The 22,262-nt window shown below is 36.1% G+C and overlaps 1 protein-coding gene across 3 annotated transcripts in view; it reads left to right on the top strand.

Moving 5' to 3' along the window:
- The window catches only part of Slc44a5 (solute carrier family 44 member 5), a 267,031-nt gene that overhangs the window by 194,476 nt on the left and 50,293 nt on the right, over positions 1-22,262 (top strand). For all 3 annotated transcript variants that reach the window (XM_048351603.1, XM_048351605.1, XM_048351602.1), the window contains 2 exons: positions 5,263-5,336; positions 20,667-20,751. In XM_048351603.1, the coding sequence (XP_048207560.1) occupies positions 5,263-5,336; positions 20,667-20,751 (159 nt within the window). The remainder of the gene's footprint in view (positions 1-5,262; positions 5,337-20,666; positions 20,752-22,262) is intronic.

The following is a 22,262-nucleotide window of genomic DNA, read 5'->3' as shown; positions in this document are numbered from 1 at the left end:
GACTTGGATCAGGCAGCAACTACTTGCAGAAGTCCAATTAAAAGATCATGGCAAGAGCCTGAACTGAGTCTAGGCAGCAAGAATACAAAGGAAAAGGTGGATGAAAGACACATCAGAGACAAAGAGTCAAAGGAACTTAACAATTGAATATCAAAGATAGGCTAAGGAAAAGGGAAGTCAAAAGAAATGCCTCATGATTGCATGTACATTATTCACCAGTGAGAGATGAGAGGGAAGGAAAAATGTCAATACATATATAATTGAGATCCTATTCTTTACATATTTGGAAAACAGATACAAGGTAGGACTTCTGGAGATACTACAGTACCTGTTTCTGTCGATAACCATAGATAATTCTGTGGTTAATTTTTTTGTGCCTGTACTTGGGTTTGAACTCATGCCTTAAACTCAGATCTTTCAAGCTTGGCTGGCATTCTACTACTTGAGCAATACTTCCTCTTCCTGCCATTAAGTTGGGTTTTTTTGTTTTCAGTATCGTGTTTTGTGCCAGCCCTGAGGCTTGAACTCAGGGACTGGACACTGTCCCTGAGTCTCTTTAGGTCAAGGCTAGTGCTCTACCACTTCAGCCACAGTGCCACTTCCAACTTATTTTGAGTAGTTTGTTGGAGATAAAAGGTCTCATGGACTTTTCTGCTTAGGCTAGCTTCAAGCGGCAATCCTCAGATCTCAGCTTCCTGAGTAGCTAGGATTACAGTCCTCTGCCACCTGTAGCCAACTTTTGAAAATACTTTTATTCCACAGAAGCTCAATAAGAACAGTTTGAGTGCCTCTCTGTGGGTGTGCGTTGCTTATGTTGGAAAAATGGGACTTCTTGGTTGATGGGAGGGAGAGAGAGAGAGAGAGAGAGAGAGAGAGAGAGTCAATTTCTTCTATTTTTTTCTGGGGTCCAGTGGGATGCAACCCACTTTTGGCTTGTGCAGTGTTTCTTAGTGCTTGCTGTGATGAGGGAAATGAACTCAACAGAGAACAAGGTACTGCAAGGGCTGTCCTCTAGTGGGAATACTATTCAGGATTATTTTCAGCCCAGATTGTATCCTCCAGTTAGCTCAATTATTATTTTATTTTTAAAGTACTTGTTTATTTATATTTTAAATAGTTATACAAAAAGATTCCAATTTAACATGTCATTTTATGGGTACAATGTGTGTGTGTGTGTGTGTGTGTGTGTGTGTGTGTGTGTTGGTACAAGGTCTAAGCGCTATCCTATACCTTTTTTGCTCAAGGCTGTCCCTCTCCCACTTGACCTATACCTTACTTTTTAGTGTTTAATTGGAATTAAGAGTCCTACAAACTTTTCTGCTTGGCCTAGCTTCTGACTGAGATCTTCAGATCTCAGCCTCTTGGTAGCTGAAATTACAGATATGAACCATCAGCATTCATCATTCATCCATGCCCCTTGCATCTATCCAAACCCCACTTAATTACCCCCAAGTTTCCTAGTTTCATTTTCACATCAGTTACAGTGTAGCATGGTTAAGGGATTTAAAGTAGTACAAATGGATAAGCTAGTTAGTAGGAAGACCTAGACCATCCTTGTTAAGAGATGCATTGTGTCCCCATCAAATTCTAATCCCCAGTGCCTCAGAATATTTGGAGACAGGGTCTCTGCAGAATCATTTAATTAACATACAGTCATTAGGATAGACCCCAATCCACTACAGATATCCTTAGAAAGAGTGGAGAAAGCCACAGCAAGAAGGTGGCCTTCTGCCAGCCAAGGAGAGCTACCACAGAAGAAACCACCTGGCAGCCTTGATCTCAGTACTCCGAGAAAGCGATTTGCTTTGCGTAGTGCCCAGGTTGCTGTTGTTGGTTATGGCAGCCCTACAGTTAGCTCAGTTATTATCATATTAAACACTTGATTCTTTGTTCAAAAAAGAAACTTCATAATTTTCTACAGAACATTTGGTATGATGTCAGATGTCATGAGATCAGAAGGGAGGGGATTATTACCATTATGAGGGATGGAGAACAATATCTGGCCTGCAATAAGACCCACAAGATTATTTGGTAAATTAGATATGTATGGTTCTTGTATGCTTTGTGTTAGCTGCACTTGGCCATCTGCTTATATTGATAAGATGCTATAAATATCCAAATGGCCCTTGGCAGAAAAAAAAGGTTCTTCATTCTATCAAGTTTCAGTGCTACAACTAATAAAAATTGAATTGAGCTTCTTCTATACTTCTTAACTAATAAAATGGTACCCAAAGTATATTTTATATCTTGTTCAAATGCAATTTCTCAGTCACTTTCTAAGCACTGACCTTTTGTTATTCTTGGAGAACAATATATGAAGAAAAGGAGGGGAACACACACACATTTACATTTAAGAGAAACTTTCTATAGCAATGAAGAGAGTCAAATCACTTACAGAAAAAAATATTCAAATATTCCTACGATTTGACCCTCTTGAGTTCTCTATTCATAGTTTTCAGTTGTTCAACACCCTTCTTTCTGTGTTTAAGATAAGACTAATCATTTTAGCCCCACAAGGTGAATGTGCTATTTCTCTCAAGCAGTGTAGCAGAAAACAAAGCTGTCTTGAAGATGTGGTCTTCTGTGTCCCGTAGTAGGGGGGTGAAGAGGGTGCTGGGGAATGGTTGATTGCCCAGAGTAGTCCCTGATGCTTCAGTGTAACCCCATATGGATCCCCAAATCAAACTGATATCTATTCAGTAGTGCCAGCAGCAAAGGAACATGGGTTTCACATTTTATAGAATTTTTATTTTCTCTCCCCTCTTTTCTTTGTGCAGTAGCCTTTGAAATTGGTACATTTCTTTCATTCATCATTCTACCATGTGTACCCTTTCCTCTGCTCACTACATAACTTTACAATATTGTAACAATACAATGTGTTCAATTAGACCATGTAAAATATCTTGTGTCATTTATTATGTATAATATAAATTATGTATCTATCTATAATATATTTATATATAATATACATATAACTATATAATATTATGGGTACATAATGGCAGACCAACCAGGCTGTGCCTCAAGCACATCCCTTACTACCTCTCCTTGGTAGAGATGATTACACACAAGGGATTTTAACAACTACAAGATTTCTTAAAGTACCCTTGTGTTCCAGTTTTCCTTGTTTGTTTCTTTTCCCACAGGAAAAGGTGTCTGGCCCCTTAACCATCATGATAATATGAGCCCTGACCTTGAGTAGGATGTGTCACAATTTGTATAAAACAGTCACTCTCCTCACACCCATGGACTAGAAAATTAGAGTGACTGCTTTAAGTTTTTTTCCTTTTTAGTGTTCTTGTCATTTGGCTTATTTGTCTGCAAAACAAATAAAATCAAATATTTCTGAGGTGAAACTGAATTTAAACAAAGGGCAGTTGCTCCTGGGTTGGCCAAGATTAATTTGCTCTATGAAAGATCAATTTTGTATAGAGTTATAGGAATGCTGGTGGTCATTTTTCCAATACAACTATTTTGAAGCTTCACAGAAAATTACACAGATATAACAACTAAGTGAAAAGCAGGAGGCAATGAAGACATAAATGTACACCTATCTCAGTAATTACCTTTTAAGTAAATCATCTCCAATAATTACTGTTGTGAAGCTGAAGTTACACTTTGGAAAGTGTAACATAACATAAAATGGTTAATTTTGGACCAGTTTTGGGTAGGCATGAAGAGAAAAATCATAAAACCAAAAGGGTTAAATTAGGGCTTGCTAAGTATCTCAAGTGGCATAGCAACTGCTTAGCAAGCATGAGGTCCTGTGTTCAAAATCCAGTACTTCAGCCCTATTCCATTGGTCCTCAAACCTGTTCTTGTGCCAATACCAAGCTGATTTTATTACTATCACTTTGTAATAGAGTTTGAAGTTTGTACTGATATTCCTCCCTCACTGTTCTTCCTGCTAAGGATTGTTTCTGCTATTCGGGATCTTTTATTGTTCCATATGAATTTTTGGGTTGCTTCCTCTATTTCATTACAGAATGTTGTTGGTATATTGATGAGTATTGCATTGAATTTGTACATAGCATTTGGCAATATTGACGTTTTCACGATGTTAATCTTCCCAGTCCAGGAAAGTTTTTCCACTTCCTTAGTTCTGCTTTAATTTCCTTTTTCAGGTTTTTAAAGTTTTCATCATAGAGGTCTTTCACTTCTAACAGTGCAACCATGTTCATAGCAGCATTATTTACATAGTTAAAATATAGAACCAACCCAGATGCCCTTCAGTAGATAAGTATATCAAGAAATTATGTTGTATATGGACAATTGAATTCCATGCTCCTATCAGAAAGAATGACATTGTCCCATTTGTAAGAAAATGGAAAGACTTAGAAAAAAATCATACTAAGTGAAGTGAGCCAGACCCAAAGAAACATAAACTCTATGGTCTCCCTTATTGGTAGTTATTAGTATATGTCTAGGATAGTCTTAGCAGAAGATTACAATAGCTCAATAGCTTTGTACATATGATCACATAAGATGATGCTAAGAGAAATAACCTCCAAAATATGGAAGCAAGTGATTTATCATTGATGTTACGATTTTCAACATACTATATGAAATTATTTCTTTTTTCCTCTGTTCATCTGCCCTATGGTTTAGCTCCTGTTGTCATTGTATTTGATTCTGGTACCCTGGTTATTTTGTGTATGTCTGTCTGAATTATGGAAGGCAAGGGAAGGGGAACATTAAAACAGTGAGACAGGGTAAAAGGCAAAGCAATGCAGCAGCAACACTTACAAGATAATGTGCTGTAAACTAACTGTATAACCGGGGAGCGGGGAGAGGGAAGGTCGGAGAAAAATGATGGAGAGGGTATCAAGTTGGACAAGAAATGTACTCACTACCTAATGTATGTAACTGTAACCCCTCTGTACTTCACCTTGACACTAAAAAATAAATAAATTTAAAATAATCCAGTACTGTCACAAACAAACTAACCTTAAATTACATTTTCAAATTAAAACAGTAGCTACTTGGTATTGATCTATTCTTATTTTAACAAAATTGAGTATTTCATAAATCAAAAATAGAATAAATGCTAAGAATTTGAATGGAGCATCTTTAATCATATATTGTGAGTCTAAGATGCTACTGAAGACTTATAGTTGAAAATATACATGTGAGAAACTTTTCATATCTCCAATAATATATATATGTTAATATATGATGGCATATTTTCTCCCTACCTATGTTTTGTGCAATAAATGTAGTACTTGGGATCCTTTTTAATTTATTTTTCTTTTCTGTCTTTAGGAGGTGTACAGATGTTCTGTGCTGCATAATCTTCATAATATTTATTATAGGCTACATTTTCTTAGGACTTGTAGGTAAGTAAGTAAAACAATAGATGTTTCTTCATGGTTGCTAATGTTGCAGCTAAGCCAATGTCACACTTTAAGTATTAATCATTTCTTCTATAAGCCTTCCAATTTTTGATGGTTATTTTTTTCTGAAAGAAATGTGCCTCATCAAGATTAGTTAGTAGACACAATAAAAAATAAACACAAAGCAGTTTAGTCAAAGGCAAACAAAAAATCCTTAAGTAAATATTATTGAAAAGATGGAAGAAAAGCTGTATAGTTTCATTTTTTATGTTTTTGTTTACTTTTAAAATTCTATTAAGGAGCTGAATACAGTACTATTGTCATTTAGTAATATAAACCAAAATCTAAATCAGTTCAGGTAATATAAAAACTTGTCTTTTTATAAGAGAATTCCAAAAAAAGAACAGATTTTAAGAATTTCACTAGATGATTCATTTGAATATGAGGAGTCCTATTCTCTTTGCTCATAGAAAAGAAATATCCTCTTGCTTGTTGGTACAGATCTTTCTATAAAGTGAAAATAAAGAGGATAAATACAAAGGCTGCTTTCATTTGGATCTTTAAAATTAAAAAACACCAAAGAAATTGGAGAAGATAGTTTCTGTATAAAGGGTTTTATGATATTATTCAGGATATTCTATGTTTTTTCTCTAGTAACGTAAGTTCTGGTCTTTTGGATGTTGACTTGTGAAACCTTAATATGCTGCTGTTCAGGTGGGAGCAGTAAAAGTCAGCTTTGGCTTCTAGTTCCATTCTTGGCTTGTGGTGAATGTGGATAGAATGTCTTAACAGAAAGTTGTGACCTACCTAGGGAACAATGGAATATACTTTTCTCCTGCCTTTGGTTATTTTCCAATAAGAGAAGTTTCTTGAGAACAGTAATTAAAAATAATTTCAGAATAAGAGAGCAAATAGGAAAGTGGGAATGAGAGGAGAACATAAATTCATAAACTATGAAAACAAACAACATGTTGTTAAGGCCTTCAAAAGATTCTCTTTCTTGATCTACAAAAGCAAATATATCCTTTTAAAGCCTCCAGGACATTCTTTGGTGCCTTTGTAGGCATTAATGTACATGTAACACTATGTACAACCTAGGTTTCTTAAACAAATAGAATTTTTTATCCTCTAACTTTGGGACATTTTGTTATCTGCATAACTCTGATCATTTAGTTTCACTTTTATTATAGCATTGGAATTGGTTGTATAGGAGAAGGAAGATTTGGAGTCAGTCTGATCTAGATTATTCTTTCATTTGTTGGAATTTTGCTTATTATTTAACCTGTTTTATTACCTGAAAAAAAAGGATATTTATTTGTCTTTCAGTTCGAACTGTTGTGAGGATTATTTGAAATAATAGCTCCTTAACAACATATTTATTGATACTAATAATTTGCTTGCCACCATTGCATAATCAACCTAGTTCTAATTTTAATATAGTCATTTTAAATGTGAGTTACTATCCTACTTCGTTTGCAATCTTTAATTCTGATTATTAAAGAATGAATGAACACAGGCTCTTCCCAAAGATCTCATGCTTTTATCAAAATCTATCCACGTCAAGCTGATAAGTGTGTGCCATATATCTAAGCCAATCTGATATAACCAGGGAAGAATGTTCTTTGTATGTATGTAGAGAGCCCAGAAAGCCTCTGACACTCCCATGCTGACAAAACAGGGGAATGAAAGCCATCATTCCTCCTGGAGCAGGACAAGAAATTCTCCTTTTTGTTCAAAATTTACAGAATAATCAGTTTATGCAAAACAGTTGCAGGACAAATGGCTCCCAAAGAAAAACGCTGTTACCCCAAGTTAATCTTGATTTTACTACTTAAAACAAATGACCCCCAAATTCACTACATCTGTATGTACTTTCCTCATGCCTGAACTACAAATAGCCTAATGGCTATTTCTGAAGTACAAACTTCAAACTTCAATCATGTTGAATGTTGGACTAAAAGAAGCATAAGGGAAAATAGTTGGCTGGAGTTACTAGAGGTATGAACATTTGTTAAATTAAAAAGACATATACCATCACTTGAGAAAAAGTGATGTTAAGTCATTTTCATTAGCATGTGGTATTTTGGTGTGTGGGATTTTTTTTGCCATCTTTATTCGATCATCATAGACTTGTGCCTTTTGTCCATGATATTTTCATAGTAAGTGTTGCCACAGAGGAGCCAAATTTCTCAAAGAAACTGTTCTATGCATTTTGAGGAGAATATGCCAGCTAAGTGGAGTGGAGTCTAGATAGCAGGTAATCAAATCTCCTTGAAAGATCAAGCTAAGATTTATGATAATAGACCTCTTTTGAACTACTTCACTGATGGTTGCTGTTCAATTATTGTACTAGCTAGAAAAAAGAGTATTTAGTATGCCAACTATTCATTGCCATCTAGATGCTAACATGGTGTATACAACAAGAGCACAGTTTTAACATTTATTTTATTTTCTCTCAAAATGGATTTCCAGTTGAGCAGGTTAGTTCATTGTTAAAGTTATTTAGATAGAACTACTTGAAGTTGGACCACAAAGTTTGCTTTGGCTTTTAATCTTTCCCAGAAGTAATTAGTCCTATTAGCTGAAAAGATAGGGAGCTCATAAAAAAGATTATGTGAGCAAGCATAAAAATCTGTCAGCATGCTTTGAGAAGCCCAAACAAAATGGAGAAACCACTTTATAGGGTTCCTAGACAAGTGGCTTAGCTAGATTTCCAGGAAATAATAAGCCCTACTGGAAAGATGAACGAATATTTGACAGCGTGATGTGAGACCTTAAGGCAGGAACCTGTCCAAAGAGTCTTGACTTCCTACAGTGTGGCAAAATACATGAGCTACAATTGATAAGCAGAACAAAATTTGGTTCATAGATGTAGTATTCTGGTTTAGCAAAACCTACAGTTCAGACATTTGTTTAAAGACATAGAGGCCCTTTGGATATGAGGATGTTGTGAGAGTGTGAGGGAGAATGTCACTGGAAGAAAGAGGGAAAGGCTTGTTGATTTTTTGCGGTGAGAAGTTTGGCAACACTATCAGTTACAGTGAGGTGATAAGTACTAAAGATACTCACTTAACTCAGTGGTATAGCTGAAAGGACCATCCTTAGGACAGGAAAGCATCCTAGGAGCCCGTTCCATATCTGAGCTGACACAAGTGATGAGTTCTGGGCCTTAAGCCGGAGTCTGATGCCATAACTAAATGAGGCTTCTGAGTATTTAAAAAGAATATTCAGATTTGGGAGCAACGGAAGAAACTTAGGGCCAAATTGGCCACTATGGAGCTTTTACCAGAATGCATAAAATTCTTTGCCCTTTCTCTCAATCTGTAGGTAGAATCTGTGCCACTCTCTCTTTGAATCTGGTCAATTTGGTGACTGCTTCCCAGTATAGATAAACAAAGGAAGCCAAAGAAGACCAGTAAGACATTAATGCAAGTAATGTTTAGATCAATATGAAGGGTTAAAGGAATGTTATTTTGGCTCAATTGGAGATAGTAGGACTGAAAGTATAAAGCAAAGGAGAAAAGAGGTTTAGGTATAATTCACCCTAAATACTTTGTAGAATGAAGCAGAAAATAAACAATGTACTTATATTAATAACAAAAGGTAGTCAAATTTGACCTTATATTTCTTGGAGCAATAACAATGTCATATACCTACTTTTCCACACATTACTTAGGGAAATGCATCATATAATTCTCTTTCTGACTCGAACTGTCCCAAACATCATATTTCTAGTTTCTATGTGAAGGGAGACTTTATAGTGTAGTGGAGTATTTTACCCTGTGGAACCATTGATCTTCTGAACTTTTTACTACTACTGTATTGGCTTCCTGTATCAGGATTGAAGATTGTGGCATTTTTTAAAGTCTTTTAGCAATGCTTAGCAATTACTTCCCAAAGCGTATTAGGTGTGAAATGGCTGCATGGCAGGTGGCTTCCTGCTTTCTTAGAACCAGCCCCAACTGTTAGGCCTTGGACATGAGACCAGACTTCATGACAAGTTAGTTGTCTTTGAGAGTATTTTAATTCTATTTTAAGTAGTGGACCTGAGGGATCAACCTATTCTCTCCTAAGCTGAAATCTTAGGGAGAGATGTCTAAGGTCTTGTTTTTTCCTTCTCTTAAAGCAAATTGACTTTCTCTGCAAGGGATGGGAAGAGGGAGGTAAACCCATGTTTTATGACTGAGACAGGCCACTCAAACCACCTATAGAATGACTAGTGGTAGGAGTAATATACAACAGGTAGTCACATTATACCTTCTGCCTATTTGAAGCAAAAATAAATCTACATACATCAGATCACTGCTTAAAAATATTGTTTTAAGGCTGTCTGTTTCACACCTGCAATTCTCAGCAATCAAGAGGCTGAAGCAGGATGACTAACCTGGGTTAGTGAGACACAGGTGTCAAAACCAGATAAAACTAACCCAAACACACAAACAAAAATAAGTAAGTAAATAAGAAATACTGTTCAAGCAAAGTAAAATCATTTCTCCCCCCAATTTTTAAATGTAAAAATTTTCTAGTCCTATTATTTTAAAACTTACTCTATAAACTTAATGAAAAGTATATTGTACCTAAATAAGATAACCATCCTTTACTAATAGGTTAAATATTGGCAAATTAAGTTATGAAACTTGGATTTACTTATGTTTGGAATTATTTATGTGAAAAAGAAAAACATTTTGTGTCTGACTATAATTTGAGGGGATAATTTAGTACTGAGTAAGATTTTCAGTTTTTTGTATCTTGTTCCATGTATGCACTGCAGATGATTTGACAGGACTTTCAGCCTAGGAGAACTGATTTATGCTCAAGGACATGACCCTAAGCTCTCGATTGGTTGGAAGGGGCCACCTGTGAAATGACAAACAACATTTTGTCTTATCTAGGCAACTGGATGTGTGGCAGCTTCCAAAATGTTTCTATAAGCAGCATTGTCATCAACACAGATTTTCAAATTCAGTATCATGTGTCCTATTATCTGCTTCATTGCATTTGTAAATTGCTTGCGTTAAAAAGCCATAAGCACAATTTGGCAGGCCTGTTCCTCACATACTAGAACAGTAAAAAATGTACCTTTAAGGGATACAAAATAATGATATGAAAGCCAACATTCCCAACTAGCAAGTGTTTAGGGAATGCCTTAGCAGCCCCAAACAGATTTGCAGTTCATTTTTAAGTGTCAGTGCAAGCGGTTGGTCTAATCACATTTTCTCCTTGACAGAGGGCTTTTAATAGCTTCAACTTCTTGGTTCAACCCTAGAGCACAACAGGAGCATGTTTTGTAAATGTTTGAAAATGAGAGATAATGTTAGATAATAGTATTTTCTCCTGGTAATTCAGTGGCATATATTTCCTTGATATGAGTGAAGAGGTAATTTGCCTGATTGAAGTTTGTACCTATCTCTTATCAACTTTTGCTATCTACTGTGAATTTTCTCAACAATATTTACAAATGGTCTCTTTTCTCTTATTCCTTCCCATGTGTGCGCATGCTAGTATGTATCAGCTTCACTTTAAACGATCTATTAAAGTTAGTTCTAATACAGAAAATAAAGGGAATAGGAGGTTTGATCCGGTCTGTATTATGTAACTTTGTTATTTCATTTTATTCACTATCATAACCAATGAGATATAATCCAAGAGCCTGTGATCATAACCACTAAGGTCCAAGAAAAGAAATGAAGGTTCCTTAAATAATGAAAGTGAGAGGTTACTATGACATTTTCCTAATACTTCCTCTCACTCATTTCCCTCACTATCCTGTCATTCCATATGTTTGAATAAGCAAAAGTAAGCAAATATCATAAACAATGCAGTGTCTGTAGTCTTTTCCCTCTGAGAATGATACCAGGTCACTTGGCAACATTGTCATAATTAACTTCCAGTGATGGATTATAAACATTAGCCTTTACTTAAGAATATGCTAAGAGACGGGACCATGAGCATTATAGTATTGTAAGATGTTATATGTGTAAGTATGTTATTTCCATATCTTGAGTCAGAAGGTGCCCATCATAAAGTATGGTTCTTTGAAGGAATGTGTAAATGGATGAAAATATGATAGACAATTCAATACAAGTAAATGAATGAGAGTCTGGCAATATGCGAGACTCAAATTTTAATATAAGTGGTTTGGTTGTATTTTTGTTTTTGAGACCAGGACTCAAATTTGGTACCTGGAGCTTTTCTCAGAGGCTTGCACTCTACCAACTGAGTCATAACTACAACCCCCAAGATAAAGTTTTTGTTTGTTTAAAAAGTTAACTTTCAGAAACAAGTGTACCTAGATTTCAGATACTATATAATAGGCTAGACCCTAAGGAACACTGCAAGTTGAAGATGATGTGTATTAAATCATATGGTAAAGAGCAACAAAATCCATCAAAATCTTAGAAATTGTAACAATAAGTTTAAGGTACAACAAAACAAATCAAATGAAAAATATTAGTTTTCTAAAAATTATGAATATTTAAGCTGAGAAAAGGAAAGATTAACTATCTGGTTCAAGTACAAAAAGAAACTAAAAAGTATATAATGTTTAGTTATCTATCTCTACATAACATAACACATGACCTTCAAACTGGGACATTGAGAACAAGTTGCATGTGTAGTTCTCCATGAAGTTGTGCTCAAGATGTCAGCCCAGGCTGCTGTCATCTGAGAGCTGATTAAGGTGGAGGATTTGCCCCTTGGATGGCTCACTTATGCAGTTGTGGCCAATAAGCTTCAGATCAGACAGCCACCAATCATGGCTCTCCTATAGGAATGTCTGAATAGTCTCATGGCAAGCCAGTTGGCTTTCCTTACAGTTCATGATGAAAGAGAAAGAAAAAAGAGCAAAGAGAAAGCTTCAATGTCTTTACTGCCCACTCTTACAGGTCACTGGGTGTCATTTCTGCTCCCTTCTATTCAATTGAAGCAGGTGAGCAAGTATAGTTCATATTCAAAGAGTAAGAGATTAATGACCACTTTTGAAGAAGAAATGTCAAATAACCTATAGATGTATTTGAAAGCTACTACAGATGGTAATCAGCTAAATCAAAGTAAATGAAATTTGTGGTAAGAAAAACTTCCCTGATAGCCATCTGGGAGACAAAAAGACAATGTGGAATCTCTCTTTCTCATTCACTCTCTCTCTCTCCTAATTTTTGAAGAGTATGACTATACCTCTTCTCAGTGGCTTTAAGCTAGATTACTAGTAATGCCTAGGGAATCTTTCAGAAAATTTATGTTGAGTTTTGGGTGGTAGTGGTGTTTGGGTGGGGTACTACTGACATTTAGAGCCAAGGAAGACAGCTTGTAATATTTGCAACAGATTTGCATAACTAAAAGTGACTGGCCAGGCTTCCTGTCTTACTTACCTATGTCTTATTGATGATTATAAATATTTGAAAATAATGGTACTTGTTTTAAAATTACAAAAGTATGGGGCACTGGTGGTTCATTCCTGTAATCCTAGCTACTTAGGAGATAAAGATCCAAGAATGGAGGTTCAAAGCCAGCTCAAGCAGAAAAGTCAGTGAGAGACTTTATCTCCAATTAACCACCAAGAGATAGAATTGGAGCTGTGACTCAAGTGGTCGAGCTCTAGTCTTGAGCAGAAAAAGCTAGTGTATAGAGCCTAAGATCTGAGTTCAAACCCTAGTATTGGTATAAAAATTAAAATAAAATTATAAAAGTTATTTTTCATGATTTTAATGAATACCAGGAAAGACTGGAAGAGGCCGGTGCTTTTTTATGAGCAAAGTTTGTTTACTTAGAAAAATCATATCACTGACATCTCTTGCAATATTTCAAAGTTTTTGGTTTTTTGGCCAGTCCTGTGGCTTGAACTCAAGGCCTGACCACTGTTCCTAGCTTCTTTTTGCTCAGGTCTAATAGTCTATCACTTAAGCTACAGCACCACTTCTGGCTTTTTCTGTATATGTGATGCTGAGGAATCGAACCCAGGGCTTCATGTATGCTAGGCAAGCACTTTACCACTAGGCCATATTTCCAGCCCAGATATTTGAGATTTTTATAAAATATGTCTCTATTGGTGTGAATACCTGACCAGTTCACTTTGTCTTCTAGCTTAGGCATAGGTGAACACTTGCATACTGATGTACATACTGTTGTTCTAATCATTAATCATTAATTAGATCTTTTATTTACATTAAAATACATGTTAGTTATATTGATTTTTAAGAAAAACATATATGTTGTGTTATTAGTGACTGTTATTTCAAACTGGCAAATGGGACATTGTAAAATATTTGATATAAAATGTTAGAATAAAGAACTTCAATGAAAGCTGTTGATTAATAGAGGGTTGGGGTCAGGGGAATTGAGGCAAGGGGTTGGGCTAACAAGGAGAATGAATGAGGTTGGGTATGATCTAAATAGACTATTTGCAACTCTGAAAATAGAAAACTGAAACCTACTGAAACTTTTGAGATGGAAAAGGAAGGCAGGAAGTGATAAAGGGTGTGAAAATGATTGGAATTCATTGCTAACATGGTTATGCAGAAAGCATACAATGAAATTCCTCTTATAAAACTAATGTAAACTAATCTTAAAAAGGTGGAAAATGATATGTTAGATCTGTGGTAGAGCACTTGCTAACATGTGCCTATCCCTATGTCTGATCCCCCAGACAACAAAAATTTTAAAAATATAAACTGCGTTATATACAATGGACTTGAGAAAGACTGTTGTACAAACTTCTGAGGCCATCACCATTACTTACTTTATCAAATCCTTGAAATTAAATCATTTTGTGAGAGAAATGTTTTAGAACAGATTTGTCCAGAGAAACATAATATGAACAACATACAATTTTAATCTTTCCATATTAAAAAGCATGAAAATAAATAAGTGAATTTAATTTTAATAATGCATTTTTCACTTAAAATGTAGTCAATATGAAAGTATGGAGATATACTTTTTGTTCATAATGTTTTTACATTAAGTCCTATTGTTTATTATTTATTTTTAAATTTAGTTTTATTGTAAAGGTGATGTACAGAATGGCTACAGTAATATAAGTAAGGTAATGAGCATATTTTTTGTGTGAGTACATTTCTTTTTGAACAGTTCACCCCCATCCATCATTTCCTCCCACTTTTCCCCCTCCTCCCTCTCCTCCACGCAAGCTATAAATTTCATTTCCAACACAGTGTCTAGTGAATATCACTGTTGAAGTGGTTCACATTTGTCCCACTCTTTCTGTGAATCCCCTTCCCTTCCCTAAATCAGATAAATTTATATACATGACAAAGGGTACAGAAATAAGAAACAATGACATCAGGGAATAAACCAAAGGAAAAAGAAAGAAGAATAAAGAAATAACTGCAAACAGTACAAAAATAATTTAAGAAACTCTTGTTTCCATTTCTTGGAGTTCATTTCCATAAGCATCATTTTATATAGTCACATGCACATAGCTATTGAGCCATTGTGATCCTCTCCTAAGAATATCCTAGGTATATTCTAGTTATTACAAATGAGGGTAGCCATGCAGTCTATGTTTCTTTGGGTCTGGCTTACTTCACTTAATGTAACTGTTTCCATGTGTTTCCATTTCCTTACAAACGGGGCATTGTCATTCTTTCTGATGTAAGCATAGAATTCCAGTGTGTGTGTGTGTGTGTGTGTGTCACATTTTTTAAATCTATTCATCCACTGAGGGGTATCTGGGTTGATTTCATATCTTAGCTATGGTAAATAATGCTATGATGAACATGATTGTGCTAGGTGGCTTTAGTGTTGGCTGGTTTGTGACCATTTGGGTAAATGCCCAGGGATGGAATTGCTGGGTCATAGGGGAGCTTTATGTTTATTCTTTTTTTTTGGCCAGTCCTGGGGCTTGGACTCAGGGCCTGAGCACTGTCCCTGGCTTCTTCTTGCTCAACTAGCACTCTGCCACTTGAGCCACAGCGCCCCCTTCCGGCCATTTTCTGTATATGTGGTGCTGGGGAATTGAACCCAGGGCCTCATGTATACGAGGCAAGCACTCTTGCCACTAGGCCATATCCCCAGCCCCCTTTATGTTTATTCTTTTGAGGAACCTCCATATTGCTTTCCAAGGTGGTCAAACAAGTTTACATTCCCACCAACACGGTAGTAATGCTTCCTTTTGGCCAAATCTTTGCCAGCTTCTGTTATTAGTTTTCTTGATAATAGCCATTCTAACTAGGGTGAGGTGAAATCTCAATGTTGTTTTGATTTGCATTTCTTTTATGGCCAGAGATGTTGAACATTTCTTCTTGTGTCTATTGGAAGTCTGTCTTTAAGTTTTTAGCCCACTTATTAATGGGGTTGTTTCTTTGAGGATTTATTTTGGGAAGTTTACTTTTTTGAGCTGTAAGTATATTTTAGATATGGGGGTCCTTGTGTGATGCATAGCTAGTAAACATCTTCTCCCATTCTGTCAGCTTTTTTTTTTTTAATCTTGCTAGCTATGTCCTTTGCCATGCAGAAACTCTTCAGTTTGATGGATGTGCCTCATTTCTAACCATTTCTAGTGCTTAGTAGACATGTGACTAGTACCTGCTATGTTGGATGGAACACTTTCAGATATTCTATGAGTAGATAAATTATACAAAGAGAGTAAAATGTAAGAACTACCCTATTTTCTGATCAGGGACAAAAATGATTGTACATCTCCTTTTCCTCTTCTTTTCTGCAGCTTATAGCTCAAAATCATGACATTTCAACACACAGCATTTGTAAGGCAGCTTCTACGCCAGAGGCTGCTTGAGATGGAGAGGGTGAGGGCAGATTATCTCAGTAAACACAGTCACTTGCCTGCTTCAACACAAAGCTTGACATTTCCATTTTTGTCTTCTCTTTTGACCCCAGATCCCTTCTGAGCCATAGTCACCCTCCCTCCTCCAACTATACACCTCTTTTCCTTGAATAACAAAGGCTCCCAAATTGCTATCTCCTTTCCTTTATGATGGATCCATCATTTTACTGACCCTGATTTCGCTAATGTCTTTGTTTCCCACTTTGTTAGCCTTTGTGATGCCATGGCAAACAGCTTTAGTATTTAGCTTCAGTCCATGATTGGCTGGCTCTATTGCTTTGGACCTGAAGTGAGGCTGAACATCATGGCAGGGAGGGTATGGTGAAGTAAAGTAGCTCATTGGTGAAAAAAAAGCAGAAAGAAGGAACAAAGCCAGAAACATAACATAGCCCTGAATAATGCTGTCAATGAGCTATTTCTTTCAACCGGGCCTCTCTGCCAAAAGTTTCTTTCACTTCCCAATAATTCTACCAAATTAAAAATACACCTGTGAGAAAGCCCACAAATTGGGAAAAGATCTTTACCAGCCATACAATGGACAAAGGCCTCATATCTAAAATATATGCAGACCTAAAAAAAATGAATTCCTCCAAAACAAAACTGCAAAGAACCAACAGCCCCCTTGACAAGTGGGCTAAAGACTTAAAAAGAGACTTCTCTGATGAGGAAATGAGAATGGCCAAGAGACATATGAAAAAGTGCTCTGGCCTTAAAAGAAATGCAAATCAAAACAACATTGAGATTCCACCTCACCCCAGTAACAATGTCCTTTATCAAGAAAACTAACAATAATAAATGTTGGAGGGGATGTGGCCAAAAGGAAACCCTACTTCATTGTTGGTGAGAATGTAAACTGGTTCAGCCACTCTGGAAAGTGGTATGGAGATTCCTCAGAAAGCTAAACATAGAGCTCCCCTATGACCCAGCAGCCCCGCTTTTGGGCATCTACCCAAAACACCACAAATAAGAACACACTAAAGCCACTAGCACAACAATGTTCATCGCAGCACAATTTGTCATAGCTAAAATATGGAACCAACCCAGATGCCCCTCAGTAGATGAATGGATCAGGAAAATGTGGTACATATACATAATGGAATTTATGCCTCTATCAGAAAGAATGACTTTGCCTCATTCATAAGGAAATGGAAGGACTTGGAAAAAATTATACTAAGTGAAGTGAGCCAGACCCAAAGAGCCATGGACTCTATGGTCTCCCTCATAGGGAATAATTAGCACAGGTTTAGGCTAGTCACAGCAGAGGATCACAAGAGCCTAATAGCTATGCCCATATGAATGCATTAGATGATGCTAAGTGAAATGAACTCCATGTTATGGAGATGACTGTTAGACTGTTATATCACTGTTGTAATCACTTTCAACATGCCATGTGAAACCATAGCTTCTATTGTTGATGATCCTCTTGTATCCCCTTCCTGCTTCCTGTGGTTGTACCTGCACTGTCACTGTATCTCATCTGAGTACACTGGATACTGTATATACTGGTATTAGAACTAGGGAAGTGAAAGAGAATATCAAAATTGAGAGACAAAGGAAAAAAGACAACTGACTCCAAAAGCAATACTTGCAAAACCATTTGGTGTAAACTAACTGAACAACTCATGGGAGGAGAGAGAAAGGAGGAAGGGGGAGGGGAAAATGAGGGAGGAGGTAACAAACAGTACAAGAAATGTACCCAAGGCCTAATGTATGAAACTGTATCCTCTCTGTACATCACTTTGACAATAAATAAGGAAAATAATTAAAAAAATAAAAATACACCTGTGGGTCAATTCAGTGATTAGGTCAGGGATCTCATGACCCACCTTTGAACATGTTGCCTTAGGGATCTAACTTTCAACATAAGTGCCTTTTGGGAGGACATTTCCACAATACTCACTGTTAACAGCCTAATTCCTAATCTATCCTAAGCAGCCAGAGTTATTGCTACTATAGTCTAGTGATTAAAATCATGGGCTTTAGAGAGCAACATACCTAATAAAAAGCCCTAATTTGATTTTAAAAAGCTGAGTGATATGGGGAAATATAGTCATTTAGTATAAATTTTAGGTAAAAATAATCACCACCTCTGAGGGTTGTTGTAAGACTCATGAGTCAAATGAGACATTGGGTGTAATAAACATAGTATAGCCCAAGACATGCTGTAAGTAATACATGGAAACTCCTCTTAGTAGATTATTTCTGCAACCTGTATTTCCTTCCTAGTTCAACTGCATGCCCAAATCCTATAACTCTTTTCAAAGTCTTTTTCAATTTCTAAGTTGAAAGCTTTATTCTCTTCTTTTCATGTTGTTCTTGAGAACTCCGATATAAATTTGTACTGCTATTAACTTCTAGTATAAGACACATGGTGACTACTTAGTAAATTCTCTGATGAATTGTTGACAATTTGAAACAAAAAAGAAAGGGTGGGAGAAGAGAAACCTATGATAGAATGTTGCTGGTACCAAGCCCCACTTCCCCTCAAAATCAAACTAAATTTGTTTAAAGTTAGGATGGACAAATTCATAGTGCCTTCTGACATGCATGCTCTCTATAATTCTTTCTATACAAGTTTCTAGAGGCAACCACAACTGCCTATCACAGTATTTCATTTATTAACATGTCCTTTACTAACTGTAATGCTTTCCCTGAGCCACTAATTTATATTTCTTAGAACTTCCTCCCAAATAAATTGCCACCAAAGTCCTTATTTCAGATTTTGCTTTTGGAGAAACCAAGAAAAAAAAACAAAACAGTAACTACTACCACTATCTCAATATTGGATACTGATGTCATGTTAGGTCTTCTACTTGCATTATCTTCTTTCATACTCTAAACATTCTTATACATTGGGGCATTTTTATGTCCATTTTTCTAGCAAGACAGGAATTGGAGACTCAAATATTTTGATCAGGGATATAGATAATAAGGAGCCTAATAATCCCAGCATTTCTCTAGATGCCTACTTCTGAGCTAATAATTATATAGAAAGAAGATAAAACATTTTGGGATAAAGCTATTAGATAAAGTACATTATTGAAAATAGAGTGAGAGAAAATTAGATCTCTTTTTTAGGGTTAGCCAACATTGGACAAAACCAAGGAATAGAAACAGATTGTTGTAGTGTTTACGGTAACAGATCAAGATGCATTGTACTCACAAACTGACATGTTGAATTGAAACCACTTTACACAACTTCTCAAAGATAATAAAAATACATTTAAAATGGCAGTGCAATATCATTTTAAATGCCTTATTTATAGTTTATTTTCTTTATTCTGGGAAATAAAAACCAGAAGATATGGCAGCAAAGAGCTACCTAAATGGCTCATAATCCATAAGAATGTCTGAGAATATGAAAGGATGTGACCTCATGACACTGGATAGACAATTCGACAAAGGAGACCTTTCTGGGTACTTGGATACTGAACAGACATGTTTAGGTTGATGAAAAAATATTGAGAAAAATTCCTCTTTCATATTAAAACTCTCATTCAAAATTGATTTCTTTTATATCACCTCAAGCTACACAAGCCACATACATAAAAGTGATTGAATTATAATGTGAACTGACAAATCCAATATATGTGGATATGAAAATAGCTGGGAAAATGTTCCAGGAAACAGGACAAAGAAATGTTTTTCTATATAGGGAGGAAAGCACTGGATGACCAATGTATTTTCTAAAATTTTTAGGAATTCTAATAGTCAAACTTGAGGATTCAGTAAATTTCAGTTCCAATGGGCTGGGGGTGTTATTTAATTTAGCTAATATTAGCTGGTATTACCGTTACTTTCTATTATTTTGTAGTCTAACTACCACTCAGGATGTTAATTCTTGCAGAAAAAAAGAGAGGTAGATTGGGGTGATGAGTTTGTATGTGGTAGAGTCCAGGAACTTCATAGAAAATACAGTCAAGTCCAACTGAGTCCTATTGAATACTTAATATTTATATTAAGCATTGAAGTTAATAGGGTAAAATCTGTTAAATCTTTGTTATATATTGCGTTTATGGTGCCTTTTTTTTTTTGCTCTTGTAATGTCACATGAAATCATAGAGAACCAGCCATTTGAACTGGATATAATAGTTTCATTTTTAAATGGTCACTTGTAAATTGTTTGTACTTAGAACCTGGAAGTATTACATCATGTTATTTACAGTAAATTTATTAGCTTGGCTATGAAATCATTTAGGTTTGAGCCCTACAAAAGGTATCTTTTATCCAAGCAAGCTTTCATAGTATGCCCTCTAAGTCACATTTTAATAAATGTCATTTTCTAAGCGCATTACCTCATGTTTTGGCTACAACTCAGAAGGATCCCGAGAGAATAAGAAAAATGTGCTTTCTGGCTGATTCATCCATATTTTATTTTGCTTTTCATTAAGAAATTACTTCTTGAAGAAAATCAATAATCTTCCGTGACTGAGGAGGGAAGTTAGCGCGTTGCTGTGATACATGTTAATATCTCAAACCAGACGGCCTTCAGACAGATATTGCTGACAGATTTTTTTTGTCCTTTCTTGTTCTTACAGCCTGGGTACATGGAGACCCCAGAAGAGTGGCTTATCCTACAGACAGCCAGGGCCACTTCTGTGGCCAGAAGGGCACCCCCAATGAGTGAGTATGGCCAAGTTTACTTTGTGTGATTTTACTCTCTAAACTGGAATCACTTACAGTAATTCCACCAGATTTCTTAGGAAGACTAAAATTCATATGGAGGCTTTTCCTCCATCTTCTCCTACAAGTAGCTATAAGTAGTTTGCAAGCTATATGACTTTAGCTATGTGACTTCAAACTATATAACTTTAAATATGATGCCATTGTTATGTGGCATTGTATTCGAATGCATGGAGAATCTTCTTAGTAAAAGTATAATTCTTAACAAAGTGGTGATAGGTGTCTAGAATCTCATCACCTTGAGAGGAAATAAAGATTCTGAGTTCAGGACCACCCTAGGCAAAGAGAGAAAGAAGGTCTTGTTTCAAAAACACAAAAACCATGCTGGACCTTGGCAGCTCACTCTTGTAATCCTAGCTACTCAAGAAGCTGAGACTGAGGATCATAGGTCAAAGGCAGTCTGGGGTAGTAAAGTTGGAAGTTGAGCTGTGGCTCAAGAGGTACAGTGTTAGTCTTGAGCACAAAAGCTCAGAGACAGCACCCAGGCCCTGAGTTCAAGTCCCAAGACAAGCGCCAAAAATAAATCCCCAAAACAAAACACAAAAAAACAGTTACTAGTGACTCATGTCTGGAATTTTAGCTTTTCTGTAAATGGACAACTGGAGCATTTTCGTCTGAAAAGCGAATCTAGACAGAATAGTCCAAGAAACTTCATCTCCAAAATAATCAGACAATGGTGTGGCTCAAGTGATAGAGTGGTAGCTATACAGCAAAGCTGAGTGAGCTCCCAGCCCCAATTTCAAATCCCAGATAAATACACACACACACACACACACACACACACACACACACACACACACACACACACACACACACACACAGGGGTAGGAGCATAGCTCAAGTGGTTGCACATACCTAATAGGAGAAAATCGCAGGATTCAGTTCCAAGCACAGAGAAGGGCAGAGGAGAGGTGGGAGTACACACACACACACACACACACACACACACACACACACATACATACATACATATGTATATATACATGTACATATACATACATACACACATATATGTATACATATATGTATATACAGTGGTTACTGTAGAGTAGTTGTTTGCTCATTTGGGTCAAGGCTCACTGATCCACCATTCCATCTTCTAAAGTAAAAGGTACATCCAGAAGATCTGTTGTGATTGGTTGGCTTTCCAGAGCATCTTGAGTGCTGTGGACAACGTCCTTGAATAGGGAAATAAAGCAATTATTTTCTAATGTCAGTCATAACAGAAATTTCCATTTTTAAAGGCAAAGTTTTTATTATTTTGTATAAAATAACAAAATATACATCTCATGTTTTATGACATTTTTTTCTCTTTTCTTAGTAATTCATTTCTTTTACTACCTAAGTTTGTTGCTAGATTTCATGGGTCATCTTTACTAATTTAGTTTCTATAAAAGCCAGTTTCAGATATTCAACAAACAAGAAGATTCCCATCAAAACAAAGAACATGG

Source organism: Perognathus longimembris, chromosome 7 (genome assembly GCF_023159225.1).
Source record: "Perognathus longimembris pacificus isolate PPM17 chromosome 7, ASM2315922v1, whole genome shotgun sequence".
Taxonomy (NCBI): domain Eukaryota; kingdom Metazoa; phylum Chordata; class Mammalia; order Rodentia; family Heteromyidae; genus Perognathus; species Perognathus longimembris.
The sequence above is the reverse complement of the archived record's forward strand: the minus strand, read 5'-3'. Positions and strand labels throughout refer to the sequence as shown.